This window comes from Delphinapterus leucas, chromosome 6, assembly GCF_059928025.1.
Source record: "Delphinapterus leucas isolate spDelLeu-1000000601 "Yukka" chromosome 6, BTC_Dleu_Yukka2, whole genome shotgun sequence".
NCBI classification, from domain to species: Eukaryota; Metazoa; Chordata; class Mammalia; order Artiodactyla; family Monodontidae; genus Delphinapterus; species Delphinapterus leucas.
In genome coordinates, this window is record NC_143134.1 from 50,261,421 (window position 1) to 50,280,768 (window position 19,348).

At 33.5% G+C, this 19,348-nt stretch overlaps 2 protein-coding genes across 4 annotated transcripts in view; one reads left to right on the top strand and one right to left on the bottom strand.

The window, feature by feature from the left end:
• IFT74 (intraflagellar transport 74) overlaps positions 1–19,348 on the bottom strand; it is a 96,312-nt gene that overhangs the window by 66,243 nt on the left and 10,721 nt on the right. For 2 of the 3 annotated variants that reach the window (XM_022551699.2, XM_089913119.1), the window contains 5 exons: positions 19,165–19,213; positions 17,484–17,582; positions 17,257–17,317; positions 14,825–14,884; positions 13,508–13,569 (listed from right to left, as the gene is read on the bottom strand). In XM_022551699.2, the coding sequence (XP_022407407.1) occupies positions 13,508–13,569; positions 14,825–14,884; positions 17,257–17,317; positions 17,484–17,582; positions 19,165–19,213 (331 nt within the window). The remainder of the gene's footprint in view (positions 1–13,507; positions 13,570–14,824; positions 14,885–17,256; positions 17,318–17,483; positions 17,583–19,164; positions 19,214–19,348) is intronic. The other variant, XM_022551700.2, reaches the window with a different exon arrangement.
• LRRC19 (leucine rich repeat containing 19) lies at positions 1,068–8,367 on the top strand. Its single transcript, XM_022551702.3, is given in 5 exon segments — positions 1,068–4,827; positions 6,057–6,570; positions 7,232–7,420; positions 7,944–8,228; positions 8,231–8,367. Coding segments are annotated over 5 exon segments (1,149 nt in total). The 5' UTR covers positions 1,068–4,707; the 3' UTR covers positions 8,272–8,367.

A 19,348-nucleotide genomic window follows, 5' to 3' on the forward strand; every position in this document is an offset into this window, starting at 1 on the left:
TTTTTAAAAAAACTGATATTCCATTTATTCTCTATTTTTTAATCACTAAATTCAAGCCCACATATCATTTCAAAATAAATATCAAATTGAGAAAAAAAATCCAAAGGGAGAAAAAGGCAATAATAGCTGTTTCCTTTTAAATCAACTTTTTAAATAGGGTAAACTGACTCAAGAACAATTTCTGCATAAACTATCGGCTAGTTATTCTGCCAATCTGATGTCTTCAAGATAGCCAATAAAGCTAGCAAATGTTGCTGTCTAAGGATTTGTCTATTTAGTGTTGTGATGGTCAACATCCACCTACCCCATCTTTCAATCTTTCCCCTCTCAAAACATGTACAAATATATGAAAAGCCCCATGGACCTTGCGGCTCAATCAATGCATTTCATAGCTTTAGACCTAATAATGGTTTAGATCTATTGACTGCTTTCTTGTACAGAATCTACCTTAAGCTCTAAGTATATATAGTTTCTAACTCTAAAATTTATCAAATAGAAGGAAAAAAAAGATTCCTTTTCTAACCCTTACGATTTTATTCACTTTAGCATACTGGAGAAGACAATTATTAGTATAACGCAGATGATAAAGATAATAAATACAAGACAATCCTCTATCTCCATTTTCACAAGTCTCACAGTCCCACCTGACCTCCATTACCTTCTCCGGCTGCTTCTATTCCACATAAACTCTTTAGTTTAGTTAATTTTCTTTGTAGCCTATCTGCTTCCTTTATTCATCCTTATCCTATTTATTTCTTGGGGAAAAAAAAGAAGCTCTTTTCCCTTACCACTGCCCTACCCACATGGGCATCCTACAAAAACATCAGGAAGAATTTCACTACACCATTGAGAAATACTGAAACAAGCCATTGGAGAGGTTGCATACTTATTCCTAGAAATCACTAAATACAGGTAAACTACCTTTTATTTATGATTTAGGGATCTCCTTTTGTAGGCAGTGGTCTGGAATAAGTGATAGCTTGAATTCATTTCTGACTCTAAAAGGGATTCTATTATGATCTACATTCAAATTGTAAAATCTAGGAGAACAGTGGCTTTTTCTTCAAACTTTGATTTAGCCATGTAAAGAAAGAAAGTGGAAAAGGAATAAACATAAGCAGATCATCAGATGGAAGGCAATGAGGAAGTTAACTAGAACAGACCAGTACTCGCATAACAATAAATTCCTCATTGCTAATGCAGCAACAGACTTTAGTAACTTGAAATGAATCTTGCTCACCGAGTAGTTTCTTACCTCCTGCTCTCGTGGAATAAATTTTCCCAAAAAATCATAAGCAACTAATTGTAACAAGTGCAATAAGAAGGCTCAAAAGACTAAATTTTAACCACTAAGGATGATAGTAACAGGACATATTCATATCATTTCAAACAGATCATTTGTTTGCAGCAGTTTCTTATTTATTTATTATTTATTTATTTTTGATGTGGACCATTTTTTAAAGTCTTTATTGAATTTGTTACAATATTGCTTCTGTTTTCTGTTTTGGTATTTTGGCCGCAAGGCATGTGGAATCTTAGCACCCTGACCAGGGATTGAACCTGCATTGGAAGGCCAAGTCTTAACCACAGGACCGCCAGGGAAGTCCCTATTTATTTATTTTTTAATAGATCTTTTTAAAATTAATTTTTATTGGAGAATAGTTGCTTTATGCAGCAGTTTCTAATGTTGACTTTAACAAAACAGAAATAAAAATAAGAAATATCAAGGTCATGAATAAAATGACTAAATGGAAAGTACTTATAGTAAGAAGAATTACTGAAATAAATGGCAATTTCCAGTTAAACATGGCATGTTGAATGTACCCACTAACTTTGACTCCCGTCCAAAACCCTACTAAAATGAAAATAAAAGGTAATTTGAAGTATATAAACTCATAAAGACAAAAAGAATGGAAGAGGAAACAACAGCAATAAAATCTAGAAACTAGAAAGCTAAAAGTTAAGGGCAAACTGACTGGGAAAGCAAAATTCTCCCAAGCCAGCAGTGGGGAAAGCTTAGAAGCCACTTGATTTACACTGCAGAATCCCTAGACGGCCCAGAGATTGGCAGTACCAAATATTCTAGAAGTAGAAAAGGAGGGGCTGAAACATAGCTGAAAGTCTTTCTCCCTGACACTGCCCAGCCAGGTAAAGGCCCTCTCCTACCTAAGCAGAAAAATAAGGCTTCTGTTTTTTTGCTCTGGGGAAAATAAAACAAACAGAATCTGGGCACTAGGCACAAGTGACTGCAGGGACGTTATGCCAAAAGCAGGGAGAGTAAGTTAAAGTTTACATACTAATTACTGAGGTAAACTCAACTTTTCCACCACTGAGCTCTCAGAATGCTGGCTACTTGGCCTCACCTTTTCAGGCAGATTAAAAATGTCATTTTGGGGAATCCAAACAGCCCAAGAGAAACAATCTAAAGATAATGACATTTAGGTATTCCCCCAAAAAACAGTCCATTAAGGTCACTCTACAGTAAGATCTAAAGTTAATAAGAACTGGGAATTCCCTGGTGGTCCAGTGGTTAGGACTCCACACTTCCACTGCAGGGGGCACGGGTTCGATCCCTGGTCAGGGAACTAAGACCCCAAAGGCCATGCAGTGTGGCCAAAAAATAATAGCGAAGTTAATAAGAACCACACAAATGCACAGTTTCCCATCAGCTTTTTCGTTTCCCACTCTTATATGTAAGTCCTAAACCAAATGTTAACAGATACACAAAGTTCAAAAGAAAACCTCTAACATAAAGGATACTTATAAAAATAAACTGGAAAAGCACAACTTGAGGGTACAAAGGCTATTCAAGGAAAAAGAAAACAAGAGATACAAGAAAAAACAAGGAAAAAAATATATTCATACCACAGTATACTACAAAAGAAATTTTCAGAGAACAAAAAGAGCTTAGAATTAAGAAGATGACAGAAAAAAGAAAACTTTAATAGAATAGTTTGACGATAAAGTTCCAGAAAGCAGAGCAAAAACACACAGAGATGAAATGTGGAAGAGTAAACACAAAAAATTAGAAAATCATACCAGGAGATCCAACACCTAATTAAAGGGGTTCTAGAAACAGAAGTGAGGTTTTTCTTTTTTAATGAGGAAGAAAATTATCAATACCATCAATCAAATAATTCAGAAAATTTCCCACTGTTTCCAGATTGAAAGTGCCCACCAACTGCCCAGTTTCATGAATGAAAACAGACTCTCAAAAGGATCATGAAATTTCAGAAAATCCATATTAAGGCTATATTGTACAACTCAGAGAATATAGCCAATGTTTTATAATAACTATAAATGGAGTATAACCTTTAAAAATTGTGAATCACTATACTGTACACCTCTAACTATACAATACTTTAGAGCAAAGAAAAAGCTTTGGGGTTAAGAAACGGCAAGTTACATAAAAGGATAAAGAATTAGAACGGCATAGCATCACAGTTCTTAACAGTAATACAGTCATGGTTGGTTGAATCCACAGATGTAAAACTCATGGATATGAAAGGTCCACTGTATTCATTATATTGCACCATTTTATGTAAGGGACTTGAACATCTACAGATTTGGTATCTGTAGGGACTCCTGAAAGCAATCCCCTGCTGATACTGAGGGACGACTATACTAGAAACCCAAAGACAATGGGGCAATGCCATCAACCTTTTGAGGGAAAATTATTTCCTACTTAGAGTTCTACTTCTAGCCAAAATATCTTTCATGGTCTAAAAAAAATTCTCTTCTATGGGCCTTCTCAGGAAGCTCCTGCAGGAAGCTCCATGGAAAAAAGGCAGTAATCCAAGACAGGGCATTCTAGAAAACAGGAATCCAGTAACAAGGGCAAAAGGGAGTCTCTACAATGAGGGTGGAAGGAGAGTGGAAGTCAACGGCTGTGTAGAGGGCCTAGTGATCAGCTCATCTAGATCAGAGCATGGCAGCAGGCTCTAGGAGAGACTTCTTCAAGCAAATGAAACAAATTAAACTATCTAATATACACAAACTATTGAGAGATTTGCTAGGGAGAGTTTGGGTATAAATTAATGAGAAAAAAAAAACAAACCTAAGCACATGAAAAGAAAACCAGGACAATTAATTAGAGGAAAAACAGTGTGCAGGAACATAATAATAATCCTGTTAACAGGGCTCAGTCATTGACAGCTTTATACATTCCTAATAGTATAAACACTGAGTACTCATCTAACCAAAATTACAAGTGACTATGCTCGGAGAGTAAAGAGACAGTAAGTATATATTTGATGCATTGAAGATGAAGGTAGGGAGTGTTTGAAAGAAAGCTGAGGACTCTCATCTCCCGAAGTGTTAAGTCAAAGGATAATATCAATAGATAATGCCTAAAACTGAAAAATCAAGAAGTAGCAATATAAGCATATACTTAAACGTGTATATATACATAAATATATATCCTTCTGGACTTGCTTTTGTGCACATATATTAAAATTTTAAAATGTACAACCACTTCAATTGTTTTAAAGTTCCTTTCACTAGATCTAGGAACTAAAGAGACACCCTGAAAATTACTGTCTTTCATTCTCCCCAGGAGCTTTCCAGTTTTTTAAGATTAGAGTGCAGGGAGGGTGAAGGGATATTTACTTGTTTCATATTTTATATATTTTAAGAAAAAATAGATTTAAAAGGAGAAAAATAGAAATCAAAATGTCCTAAAAAAATCTCTAATGTTCTAGTCTCCTAATGAGATATAAATACTCTCTTTTCTGTCAGGCTTGCAATATGAAAATCACAAGCATCACAATCTTGTTTTGGCCACTCTCCATGCTATTGTTATCAGACGAAAGCCAGACGTCTAAAATCGTAAGTTTTTACAATCAAGCTAGTGAAAATATTTTCAAAGGTACACTTTGTGTAGATTTAGTAAAATACTGAAGGCAATAAAAGAAGAAAAAAATTAAGCTATCAAAACAAACTCTTTAGTTAGCTGTGTATATTCAAAACATGTGATCTCTGAGCCAGATTCTAATTTGACAAAAGCAGTCTTCATTTTTTAAAAAACTGAGTTCTTTAAAAGCTGACTAAAGAAGAAATACGTAAAATTTCACTACAAAACCAGAGATTAGTTAAGACATAAAAAACATACTTTAAAATGTAGGAAACGTTTAAAAAAACCACATATTTATGAGGGAAATTGCTGTTGTTACATTATTATTATTATTGGGGGACATTTCAACTACAAAAACAGTCAAAACAAGAACTATTTCTTTGGATTTATATCCACATAAGGAAAGCACTTCTTCCTGTTGCCTGACTCTTTAAATTCAACACATGGCTCAATTTCTGTTACAAGATATTTTCTTTTAAAACACCAAATTTTGAGCTGTTAACCCTATAGAGGTATATATTGAATATTGTTTCTTAATTATTTAATAGTCCTAGATGTAGCACTGGTAGCTCTGATTTTTAAAAATTACATTTTTACATTATTTCCTCATTATAAATGTCAATCTTGCACACTAAAATACTAAATAAGTTAACAGAATTATTATTTACCATTTATTTCCACATATATAAATGGCAATATACCAATATTTTCTTTCTGTAATGATTATTTAATAACAGTTGGAAGATACTTGTATGACAAACTACAATCTCCTTCCTCAATTATATATATCAGAATTCCTTAATCTTCAACATTCCATCCCAATTTAAAAAAAGTATTTGCTTTACCTTTTTCATATTTTAACATAAAAAGATTAGATAGTAGGGCTTCCCTGGTGGCGCAGTGGTTGGGAGTCCGCCTGCCGATGCAGGGGCCGCGGGTTCGTGCCCCGGTCCAGGAGGATCCCGCGCGCCGCGGAGCGGCTGCGCCCGTGGGCCATGGCTGCTGGGCCTGCGCGTCAGGAGCCTGTGCTCTGCGACGGGAGAGGCCGCGACAGTGAGACGCCCACGTGCCGCAAAAAAAAAGATTAGATAGTAGATTTTTTTCTAAAAGTATTTCCTTCTAATGTCTAATTGCCTGCATATGAAAATTTGGGAAATTCTGCTAGCATTTTTCCTTATTAATGCATTTCTAATTTTCTTTTTAGGAAGTCAAATGTAATTTCACTGCAAAGAATTATGCTTTGATTCCAGCAAATATCAATAAAAATGTTACTATACTTGACCTCAGTTATAACCAAATTACTCTGAATGTTACAGATACAAGAGTTCTACAGACATATTTTTTACTCACCGAGCTCTATTTGATTGAGAACAATGTCATTATCCTACATAATAATAGTTTTGGTAAACTATCCAATCTAGAAATTTTAAATATCTGTAGAAACTCCATCCACATAATTCAACAGGGTGCCTTTACAGGCTTAGATAAACTAAAACAGTTATATCTCTGCCAAAACAAAATAGTTTAACTGAATCATGATATATTTGTGCCTCTAAAAAGCCTGATACTATTGAATCTGCAAGGCAATTTGATAAGCTATCTTGATGTACCACAACTGTTTCATCTGGAATTCATAATTTTATACGGAAATCCGTGGAACTGCTCTTGTAGTCTACTGAATTTGCAAAACTGGTTGAACACATCGAATGTGACACTAGGTAAGCAATCATAATTTAAATTAGTCAAAACCAAAATGTGATTGATTTTGGATGGTTCTACCCCAGAAAAGTCTCTTGTTTCATGTCTAAAAGAAAAGGAAACTTCCTGTTTAAGGGACACAAGAAGAAACACTGAAAAGCAATTGCTGAGTACAAGCTCTCCCTCTGCCTCTCCAGAAAAAAAGAAAAAGAAGAAAAGAAACTTAAATGTTCTATATATATGAGATGAAACTGTCACTTTGTATACTAAGTTTGCAGTTTCAATATATAAGACTAATTTTTAAAAGCACTTCCTTTTCTTAGGAGAGCTTGTCAGAGAGTAGGTGAAAACAGGTGCCCCACTTTCTAAACTACATGCCATGTTCCACATGTTCACCATAATCTAAATCATAACATTTTTACATTACTAACACAGACAAACTAAACAATAAACAGATACTGCACTTAAGCTACATTTATAACATAAACAGAAATGGGCATTTAGCTTGTTGTGTTGCTAGGCAAATACAACAGTTTCTTTTTTATAATATCTTTAATGATGACAGATAAATATGTCAAAAAATTCTAGATAAAAAATTATAAAATGTTGTTAACCATAATAATTTATTAACCATAATAATATTATTTTCCATAATAAATCTTATTCTTTCTAATTTACTAGAAAATGAGAACATCACCATGTGCAGCTATCCGGATACACTGAAGTGCTACAATATCAAAACAGTACCTTACAAGGCTGAATGCTACTCAAAATTTCCTTCATCTATAACTGAAGATCTTTACATTCATTTTCAGTCCATTAGCAATTCAACATTTAATAGTTTTTTGAACAACTTAACAAGAGATTCAGGTAATGTACTGGTTTTGAATAATAATATTGCTGAGGATAGCACACCAAATAAACCGAGATAGTTCTCATTATTTTTTTGTATTTTAAATTTCTAGAAACTATGTAAAAGAACAATTCCTCCACCCAAGAAAAGACCGACAAAACACTGGGTTTCTAAAGTAGGCTCTGCTAGCTATCAGTCAAATGCCGTTATGCAAATTATTGATATTTAACGTCTCTGAGCCTTGGTATTAACAAGTTAAGTCAAAATTCTTAACAGGTATAAATCAATAATGTTCCTACGTGAATGGATAAACAATACCTGCAAAGACAGGTAGATATTTTGAAAAAAGGTATTCTTTCACCACACTATGAAATATCTTTATTTTTGGCAGTTTTAGTAACTTTTGCTTAAAGAAGATTATGTACATTTATTTCTAATACCAATATTGGGGAGTTATTAGGACATGTAATTATGATTATTTTATTTTTGTCAATTTAACAAAACTACCCCCACCCTCTCTTTCTCGGTATTCCATTTAAGAACGTGAATCTCAAGGAAAAAGCTGGACTTTTCTTGTCAGTGTTGTAGTCACTGTACTGATGACTTCACTCCTCATTTCAATTGCTATCAAATGTCCAGTATGGTATAATTTTCTGCTTAGTTACAATCATCATCGCCTGGAAGAGCATGAAGCAGAAACCTATGAAGATAGTTTTACCAGAAATCCAAGTCCTCCTCCACAGATACCAGACACAAGCTCCGAAGAAACTATAGTAATATTTGAACAACTACATCAATTTGTGGTAGATGATGATGGGTTTATTGAAGAAAATACATAGATACTCATGAATTATGTGAAGAAAATTAATTTCTTTCAATGTTTGATTTTTTAAAAAATGTTAACAGCTCACTCACAGTTTAGACATGGAGATTTTGATACATGACATACTGGACTATAGCTAGTAGACCATCATATTAATTGCAACACACATATATATCATAAAATTATGCTCTTCTCATTGGCATTGTGCAAGTAGGTCCAAATACAGTAACTGCCACTCCTTGCTAGCTAACAGTTAAAATACTAGCATTACTATTCTCAGCAGTATTCAGGGGACCATACATAACAGTAGGAAAAGGCCTAAAGTAAATTATTCATTAATTAAAATGAACAGATTTTCATATTAGTCAGATATGTGATGTAATACATATTAAAGTTTTACTGATTGGAATCAGTAAAGAAATAAAGATTTTGGAATTTTATCACAAGTCAAAGTGAAGAACAGAGATAGTTTAAACTGACAACACGCTAAGGTTGATTTTATGCCCATAGAATGAATTCATGGAATTGGAAAATGCTTTTTAAATTTTTTTAAATGTTTCCTGAATTGGCACAACAAATTTCTGAAAATTTAGTAGCGATTTAAAGCACAGGTTCAATGTCCAGGCACAATCTCTTGATTTTCGTTACAAAGAAAGACTGTCATCAAAATGTATGACTGTCACAATTGAATAATATGGTGGCTTCCAAAGTGGGAATCATCTATGACTCTTGTTTTTTAAAATACCTATTTCTGCCTCTCTTTAGATTTTTATTCAAATGCTTCTGTGCTGTGGCTGAGGAATCTTCAGTTGGTCCGTGGTCAGTTCTTTGGGATGCTGTAGATAGAGCAATGTTTCCCAAATTGTCTTCTAGAACATTAATTTCCAGAGAGACATTCAGAAGTATTTACAGGGTGGGGGATTAAAAGGTACATGGACAAACTACTATAGAATTACTAGGAAATACTGGGTTTAAACAAAGTCAAACAAGTTTCTTTACTATAGGACCTACCCAAGGCTTTACTAAACTGCTCTCTACTCTTCAAGAGCAAAATATTAAGAATCTGCCAAACTTCCTTGACAACAAAACCTTTTCTTTGATGTATGGCTGCTAATACCTCATAGGACAATAATGATCCAAAGAATACTGGCCTTGAGACTATTATAGGAAGAGTCTAAAGTGAATTATTTGCCAATTCCTTATAATCCATTGGCTACAATCATAATTTTAACAACTTAATGCAAATAGTGGCATTAAAAACTGTAACAAAATCTATCATTTTTACCTTCCATATGTGAGGAAATTTAGTATACAGTATTCATATCTTTTAGAGAAAGGAATATCTCTAAAACACTGAAATATATTTATGGATTAAATAATATGGGGTTTTAAATTTTCTTCATCATTATACAGGGAAGGGAACAGTGTCTAGTGGTCTGGATGGAGCAGGGTTGGATAAAAGCTGATGGAGATGGGTGCATAGGAGTATAATACACTATTTAATTTTTGGGTATGTTCAAATTTCTCTGTAACATAAAGTTTTTAACACATGTACATACCTGATAATTTCTTAGAAAAAAGAGACTAAAAATAATGTAGATGTACATTATATCCTAAAAATAGTCATTTTTAAGGTTATATCAATAGTAAATTCAGTTCAAATGTCTACTGAGGAAAATAAAAACTGTTTTGGATGATATACCCTGTGAAATAAAAGAACTGACTCATTTGTAATGCGTATTTGTATTTATAGGAACATGTTTTCAATAAAATATATAAATGTTTTAAGAGTAATATTTCCTAACAGATAATGTAAATTATACGTTATGGTTTTCAATCTCAATTATAAGAGTGAGATAACTTTAAAAATATAAGGCATCTTTTTCTAAATAATCTATCATTTTACCAAAATATCGTTTCTTAATTTGAGGCAAATATTCATATTTGAGAAATGTAGTAAAATGAAATATAATTATGAATGAGCAAAAACTACCTTTCATCTCTTACATTCAAAAACCTCTTATAATTAAATATTGGGTATTCAATAGATATCTGACTAAACAAAGAAAAATAAATGGGTTTAAAATTATAATTTCATATATTTTTAAAGGATAAATGATTTTAGCTAACACCAAACTAGAAAACTGCAGACATTAGAATTGGAAGAGAATCATTAGTTCAAGCAGGCACATGAAACTGAATTAAAGCCACAGGTGTCATAGTAACATATTGAGGTTACATACTATAACCAATTTATTAAAAATAGGTGTTCCATAATAAACTAGATGGTCTCATACCACAGTAAATGGTGGTACTAAAAGAGAAGAGAATAAGAACAAGATTTTTATACCTGCTTTCTCAAGGTATGACATTTCCTGCTCCCTTTGAATGTACAGAGTCAAGGTAAAGTTTTGTGTTATTAAGATGTTGGCTATCTGATTAACACATGAAATAAATCTATCCTCCTGTGATATATAAAAATAAACTTTATAAAAATAACTTGTTATTAATTTAAATTTCCTCTTAAAGGGTCAGTAGAACCTATTTCACTCAGCCTTAGTTACAAACTACAGATATTAAGTTTTGAAACTGCTGACATTTTCAGGACAAAGTACCTTATTTTAAGAACATTTTCCTTAATCAAATGAACCAAATAGACAAAAAAACCTATGAAATTCTTAAATTTATAATCTGGGAGTTATTTTTTTGGATAAAATATCTATAAAACATGTACATATAATATTTATAAATCTGACCTGGGTATCATATAACTTTTCAGATAAATGATGAAATAAATGAGGACCTAAATGTTCTAAACTATATAAGGTCCTCAACAGGGTATAGCTTATTATTTCTTATTCTTTAGGTACCTAGGAAAGTATTTTATATGTAGTAAATGATAAATATCTGCTAAATGGTCTAAAACCAGAACAACAACAAAAGGAAGTTTTCAAGTAAGTGCTTGGTCACCACGAATATGGAATTTTCTTTGTAAAAGGGAAGAGACTTCCAGTATATTTGTAATTTTTAAGATAGCACTTTAGGGACTTCCCTGGTGGTCCAGTGGTTAAGACTCCGTGCTACCAATGTAGGGGGCCTGAGTTCAATCCCTGGTCAGGGAACTAGATCCCGCATGCCACAACTAATACCCAGTGTAGCCAAAAAAAAAAAAGATAGCACTTTACAGTAGCATCAAATGATAGATGGGGAAAATGAGATTCCTTTGTTTTTCATCAATAGAAAATTACATCTATCTTTCAAATAGTTCATCCTTATATTTAAAATCCTATTCTTCATCAAATATTTACTGTACATGCAGAGGTAATATGACAGTATGTTTGATGTTACATAATTTTGGTTAATTATTATCCTTGCTCTCAAGGAAATTGATATTGATAAGTTTATGGAACAAAATGTGTGCAGTATTAGTATGTACAAAATAGCTCATCTTCTGTTTGCACTGCTTTAGACAGTAATTAAGATCAAAAAGTCAATAAAGAATAATTATGTTAACTAATGCTGTTGTCTGAATATTTGTGTCCCTCCAAAATTCACATGTTGAAATACTAACCACCAAAGGTAATGGTATTAGCAGGTTGGGGCCTTTGGGAGGTGATTAGGTCATAAGGGTGGAGTCCTCATGAATGGGATTAGGGCCCTTATAAAAGAGATCCCACAGGGCTTCCCTGGTGGCGCAGTGGTTGCGAGTCCGCCTGCCGATGCAGGGGACACGGGTTCGCACCCCGGTCTGGGAAGATCCCACATGCCGCGGAGCGACTGGGCCCGTGAACCATGGTCACTGAGCCTGCGCGTCCGGAGCCTGTGCTCCGCAACGGGAGAGGCCACAACCGTGAGAGGCCCGCGTACTGAAAAAAAAAAAAAAAAAAAGAGATCCCACAAACCTCCATAGCCCCTTCCACCATGTGATGATACCTTGATAAGGTGCTAGGTATGAACCAGTAAGAGGGCCTTCACCAGAATAGGACTATACTGGTGCCTTGATCTTGGACTTCCCAGCCTCCAGAACTGTGAGCAATAAATTCCTGTTGTTTATAAGTAACCAAGTCTATGGTACTTTGTTATAGCAGCCCAAATGGGCTAAGATAACTACACTACACCCATTTATTATCTTTGTAGTCATTACTGTCACTGCCACGTTTACCTTATAACGAAACTCAAAGTTACTTGGTATTTGGTCTTTAACCAGGTTATATATAAAGATGCACAAATAATCTACATCTATGATTAGATTACTAATATAACAACTAATTATCAATTAATAATTGAACAATGAAATAACATAAATAGCCCACTGAATAATAATGTGCATTTCATTAGACTGGGGCTTAAATCTCATAATTCGAATTAGTTAAAAAGCTCAGGTTAGGGACTTCCCTGGTGGTCCGGTGGTAAAGAATCCATCTTATAATGCAGGGGGGTTGGGTTAGATCCCTGGTCGGGGAACTAAGATCCCACATGCTGCGGGGCAACTAAGCCTGCGTGCCACAACTACTGAGCCCACGTGCCTCAAACTAGAGAGCCCACGTGCTCTGGAATCTGCATGCCACAACTAGAGAGAAGCCTGTGCACCACAATGAAGAGCCTGCATGCCGCAATGAAAGATCCTGCATGCCTCAACAAAGATCCCGTGTGCCGCAACTAAGACCCGACGCATTAAGCTGGGACGAAGTGAGAGAGTGGCATGGACTTATATACACTAACAAATGTAAAATAGATAGCTAGTGGGAAGCTGCCACATAGCACAGGGAGATCAGCTCAGTGCTTTGTGACCACCTAGAGGGGTGGGATAGGGAGTGTGGGAGGGAGACGCAAGAGGGAGGAGATATCGGGATATATGTATATGTATAGCTGATTCACTTTGTTATAAAGCAGAAACTAACACACCATTGTAAAGCAATTATACTCCAATAAAGATGTTAAAAAAAAAAGACCCGACGCAGCCAAAAATGAATAAATAAATAAATAATAAACAAATCTTTTTTAAAAAAGAGCTCAAGTTAAAATTGCAAATGGTAGAGATGAAGATGTTCTTATCCATCTTAGATTTTAAACTCCAAGACGTAGAAATTTTATTTCTCTGAATGAAGATAAGATACATAAACAATACAATTTGTATTGCAAATATCCAACTTTTTAAAATAAAAAATATATCAGGGAAAACCAATTAACAGAATTGTAAAGAAATAAATGGCTAAGAAGTTAAACTACCTTATACAAGTCACTTACAAATCTGTTTGATTTCTAAATGGAGTGTACTCACGCTTGTCTTTCAGTAAATATAATATCCATACTTTGTGTTTCTCGATCATTTTGAGCTTTAAGCTGAATAAAGAGTTAACACAAAAGTTATTGATAAAAATTACCATTAGGCCAAACTATCTCTTTAAAGGTTGTTCTGATTATGAACCAATTAGAGATTATTATAACAATCATAATACCACAGGCAAAGTTTTAAAAAATACAGTATGCTTCATTTAACAAACCACTACAAACACCAAATACAAATAAATGGTCTTTTTCACAGGCATTGTAATCTCACACCAAAAATATTCATTGTTTACTGATCTGTCAAGTAATCTAATGTAAACTTCATTAATGTAAACAGAATTTCAAGATTTTTTTAAGTGTTCAATAGTTGATTAGTAATATGCTAAATTTACACCCAATGCAAGTTGTATTCTTAAATCATTTAGGATTTTACCTGAGTACTCCTAGTCGACTCTACCTGAGCATATTCAGCCTAGAATTTGGACCCATCTCAAAAAACTAAGAAAACACAAAGATTTTACTTTTTTACATTTGGCATTAAAAATACAGTTTTTAAATTAGGAATTCTCCTATGTTTTAAAGCTAAGAATAATTTCACTACATTATCATTGCTTTTATTAATAGAATCCCAATTTAGAAAAGTCATTTTATAAATCCTATGGTTTTATAAAATAGTCTTTGATTGTATAAATTATAAACTATGCTATAAGTTGTATGTTATTTTCTTCCAAATGTTTATAATCAATTAAGCTAGCAATTATCATTTTACTGTTTTCTACCAAATAATCCAAGACCACTGAACATAAATTCTCATTTACTAATCAAAAGTAGTATTATGTCTGGCATCATATGGTAACTATTCATTTTCTCCCTTTCTAATAAAACTCTTCATTGAGTACTCAGCTCCATTTGCACAAATATTAAACCAGAAGTATTACAAACTAATTTATATACAATTAGTATATATATATACTAATTTATATAGAAACTAATTTATATACATAATACATATTATGCACATTATATACATAATATATATGTAGACGGGACTCCCTAACTAATGCTTAGTGAGAGACCAGTTTAAACACAGCCTTGCAGAAAGACACTGAAGCATCCACTTGGGAGAGCCAACCAACAGGAAGAAATTTTAAAAGAGCAACTAAAGGAACTCAACTATAACAGTAGTATTTAGGATCAGAGTAATACCTATCTCCAAGGTACATAAGGTTTTATCAAATTATTTCTAGATATAAATGCTTTGTTTTGGAGGCAATGTAGATCTATTGCTTATACTTATAAATTTTCTTACCATGTTGTAATCATTCATTACTTCTTCCATTTCCGTATTGGTATTAAGTTTATCTACCAACTAAAAAGAAAAGTACAAAAAAACCATATTATATTAGTCTTCATAAATTTTCTCTGTAATCCATAATATAGGTATTCAATCTTACAACTAATGAGTAGTCATTTAAGTATTAATACTTCCAAGTACTTTACATTCTAAGACAAAAACAAATATTGAGCCATCTAAGTAAGCATATACTATGAATTACGGCAATCAATAAACTACGTCTTTAGGGTGGAAAAGTAGGCAGTAATGAACTACTCTTCCTGCTGATCGTACCTCAAAGAGCTTTGTCTGCTCTGAAAAGATGTCTGAGCTTATAAAGAAGGATGTTGAGAAGACAAAATTTGGGGGAAGATCTCTCACTCTCTCTCTTTTTCTTTTTCTTTTCAGGGGGGAGGAATGTTAACGGATTTACAAATTTACACCAGTGTAAATGTAAAATGATTTTCTTGGTCTTCTAAAAATTAAAAAAAAATTTTAAAAAAAGCAGGGCAAGGCACAAACAGAACACTAGTTAGCATACTTCAAAGAGTTAGGCAATGACAGGAATAGCAAACATATTTATCTATTTACCTTGTACCAAACCCTGTTCTGAACTTATTAGATGTATTATTTCACTTAATTTTCACAATTACTCTATGAAGTAGATATTTTGTCCACATTTTGCAGATACAGAAATTTAGCAAGTTGTAGAGCCAGAATCTGAACAGGAGGCTTCTAAAAGCAAACTATTTGGATGTAATTGATTTTAAAAGACTAAGCTTTCCTAATGTAATATAAATTAGTATATATCACGTTTTCACTTGTGGTATGAATAGTAAGTGCTAATGAGCTCTAATATTTATTGAGACCTTACTATATGTTAGATATCTAACTGCTTTCTCTGTATCAGAGAAAAACCTACAAATAGCATATTTCACACGTTATTAATATTTTTATATTAAGTAACTTACCTAATGCATTCTAGTACAACTAAAAATCCCTTTCATCTAATGTCTTTTTATATTTTATAAAAAACTATTTTTTGGGCTTCCCTGGTGGCGCAGTGGTTGAGAGTCCGCCTGCCGATGCAGGGGACGCGGGTTAGTGCCCCGTTCCGGCAAGATCCCACATGCTGCAGAGCGGCTGGACCCGTGAGCCATGGCCGCTGAGCCTGCACGTCCGGAGCCTGTGCTCTGCAATGCGAGAGGCCACAACAGTGAGAGGCCCGTGTACCGCAAAAACAAAAACAAACAAACAAAAAAACTATTTTTCTCATATTTAGAACAGAACATCATTTACAGAATATTATGGATTATAAAGTCCAACAAATGTGAAAATTACAATATACTATAATCAGAGAAATTTTGTTTATGAGTACAATGTAACAATATCAAGTAGGTATATCATAATTTACCTAACCATTATGGTGGCATGTTTCTTATTTTGTGTAACACTATTTTTTTTTTTTTTTTTTTTTTTGTGGTACGCAGGCCTCTCACTGTTGTGGCCTCTCCCATTGCGGAGCACAGGCTCCGGACGCGCAGGCTCAGCAGCCATGGCTCACGGGCCTAGCTGCTCCATGGCATGTGGGATCTTCCCGGAACGGGTCACGAACCCATGTCCCCTGCATCGGCAGGCAGACTCTCAACCACTGAACCACCAGGGAAGCCCTGTAACACTATTTTTTAGTTGGAGAAGTGAGATAAAAGTTTTCAATAAGTCCAGAGACCACTGCTGCCTAAAGTACCTACAGACTAGGAAGGAAGAAAATTTTGCCACTAGAAATTTTCATGGGACCAAGATTACCCCAAAGATTGAGGCAGTAATCAACACTGCCAACGGGATCATTTCTTTTGTAAATCCACATTAGGAAGCATCTTCTGGAAGTCCACAATAGGAAGCAAAACTATGTTTATGTTAGATACTCTATTTTGACAGAAGGCAAACACTGTATTTTGAATGAAACATACTGATGAAGGTAATTTGTGGACTAAGTAATTAAATTTTTTAAATTTCATGATGACAACACTCCATAGAAAGACAAAAACATTTTTAAAGTAATGACATTGCTAGTACCCAATAAATTTTATCTACTTTAAAAATTATTATTTTAACATTGTTAGGGAAAAAATGTGTGCATGTTTCTGTATTTTTAAGTATTGATAAATTCTTTTTTTTTTTTTTTTTTAAAGGCTTGAAGAATACTTATCAATCTGTTAAGCCAAATTATTTCTGCGGAGGGAAAGGAGGGAGAAAGCAAAGCGAAACTTTAATATCTACACTTTCTATGGTTTCAATCTTTCTCACTACGCATGTATTCATGTATTATTTGGTATTTAAAATAACATTTTTTAAACTGGTAAAAAACAATGAAAATATTCAAAAGAAATTCAGAAAAGAACAAATACCATGTTGTAGTCTGCTAGTTGTCCTTGAAACTCTTTGATTTCAACAGCTAAAGTCTCAGCTCTGGAAACATAAAATAAAAACACTCATAAATACAGAAATAGGCAGATGAACATTATGAATATTATGTATAACTACAAATTCAGTATTAAACTCCTGATACATACTACATTAAATGTTACTCATAATAAAAACATATCTTGCATACTTTAACTGCAAAATTACTCACCTCTTTTCATATGACAAATATACTGAATTCTCTTGATTGTACATTTCTATTTCTTTCTGAAGTTTATTGATTTCTGTTGTAAGTTCACTTATTTTACTTCTAAGTGAAAAGAAATTAAAAAGTCAGTAATACTTCCAATCCAGAAAACAGTCTCTCTAGTTAAACAAAACAAACTTTTCATAAATGTGTAACAATAATATAAATGGTTTTGTGAAATTTCACTAAAAAAAGAAAAACAATTTAAGTGGCTTATTTGATTAAGGAGGTATATCCCAACTGATAAACTGATACAGGTTCTCTATTCATTAAAAAAGATGAAACAGTACTGGTATGGAAACCTGGGCAAACTGGTACAATCTAAGACAGAAGTAGATACCTAATTGTCACCCTTACAGCTCCTGCTACCCTCTAGGACAGGGTTTCTCAAGAGCAGCACTATTGACATTTTAGGTCTTTGAATAATACTTTCGTAGGGGGGTGGTATTCTGTGCACTGTAGGATGTTTAACAGCATCTCTGGTCTGGATGCCAGTGGCACACCCCCCAAACCTAATTATGACAACTAAAAATGTGTCTAAAAATTGCCAAATGTTCCTTGGGGGGCAAAATCACTGCCAACTGAGAACCACTGCTCTACAGTCAACTACACAAATAGGTAAAACTATTTTTTAATACAGAAGCACAAATCCTGGAAAAGAGAGGCAATGCAATGAGAAACAGCTCTATCACCTTCCCTTCTTTTGATTAAAAAGTGGCTGGATATCAAAAGATGCTATTCAACTGATGGCCTCACTATCTTTCTTACTGATGTCAACTTTGAGGACAGATGGAGAAAACCTACCCTTCTCCTATTGCCTTCTGCAGTTTGAGAATCAAAAGGATTCAGGTAATTGAACAACAAAAGAATTAAGAAGGACTAAGAAAGAAAACAGAGCTTTCAGGACACGATACAAGGATGCATTAAATGGAATGCAAGTCAGAGAGAAAGAAGATATAGAGGATGAGCCAACAAGAAAACAAAGTGTAATGGAAAAATGGAGATAAGAAAGTAGGACACCTGAGCAGAGAAAAAGGTAGGTATAGAAAGAGAAAAGAGTTCTTAATTTAGAGCTGCATACTTAGAGATATATAACAAAGCTTATGAATTAATTAAAATTAGGCCACATTTATAGCAACTGACCAAATACATACCTACTTAAAACTCTGTACTAAATATATTATAAATAAGCATATATATTTTATCATTAATACATATATATTAATACATATATGCTTATTATAAATAAGCATATATATTTTACCATTAATACATATATCATTAATACATAATAATATATTATTCATATATGTTTGAATAATATATTTCAGAATAACTAGTGAAAGAAGCATAAAAGATTATTATTAAATGAAAAACAGTGAACTTGAAATATATAGTTCACATACATTCAAATACATAAAATTTAAAACCTCAGCCTAACTGTATCACATTTTGTGATGACATCTATTTACAGCCAAATTAACCAAAAATGATGTTAGAAGACAAAATTCTTAGGAATTAACAGACACCTAATTATCTTTTTTTTATCTTTATTGGAGTATAATTGCTTTACAACCTAATTATCTTAATAAGTACCGTAGTTAAAACTTCATGATCATGCATAGAAAAAAAGTATTTAACATACCGAAGAAGCCCAAGATAATAAGATTTGTCTAAAATTTGCCTCTGGGGACCTAAAAAACATTTTTTTAAGTATTAGTGTTCAGTTTGAAAATGCCATCAAAATAGCAAATCCAAAGCACAACCAGAATTACACTCAACAGCTCTCTAATAGTACTCACAAATACCCCAGTAAATCTGAAAATAAG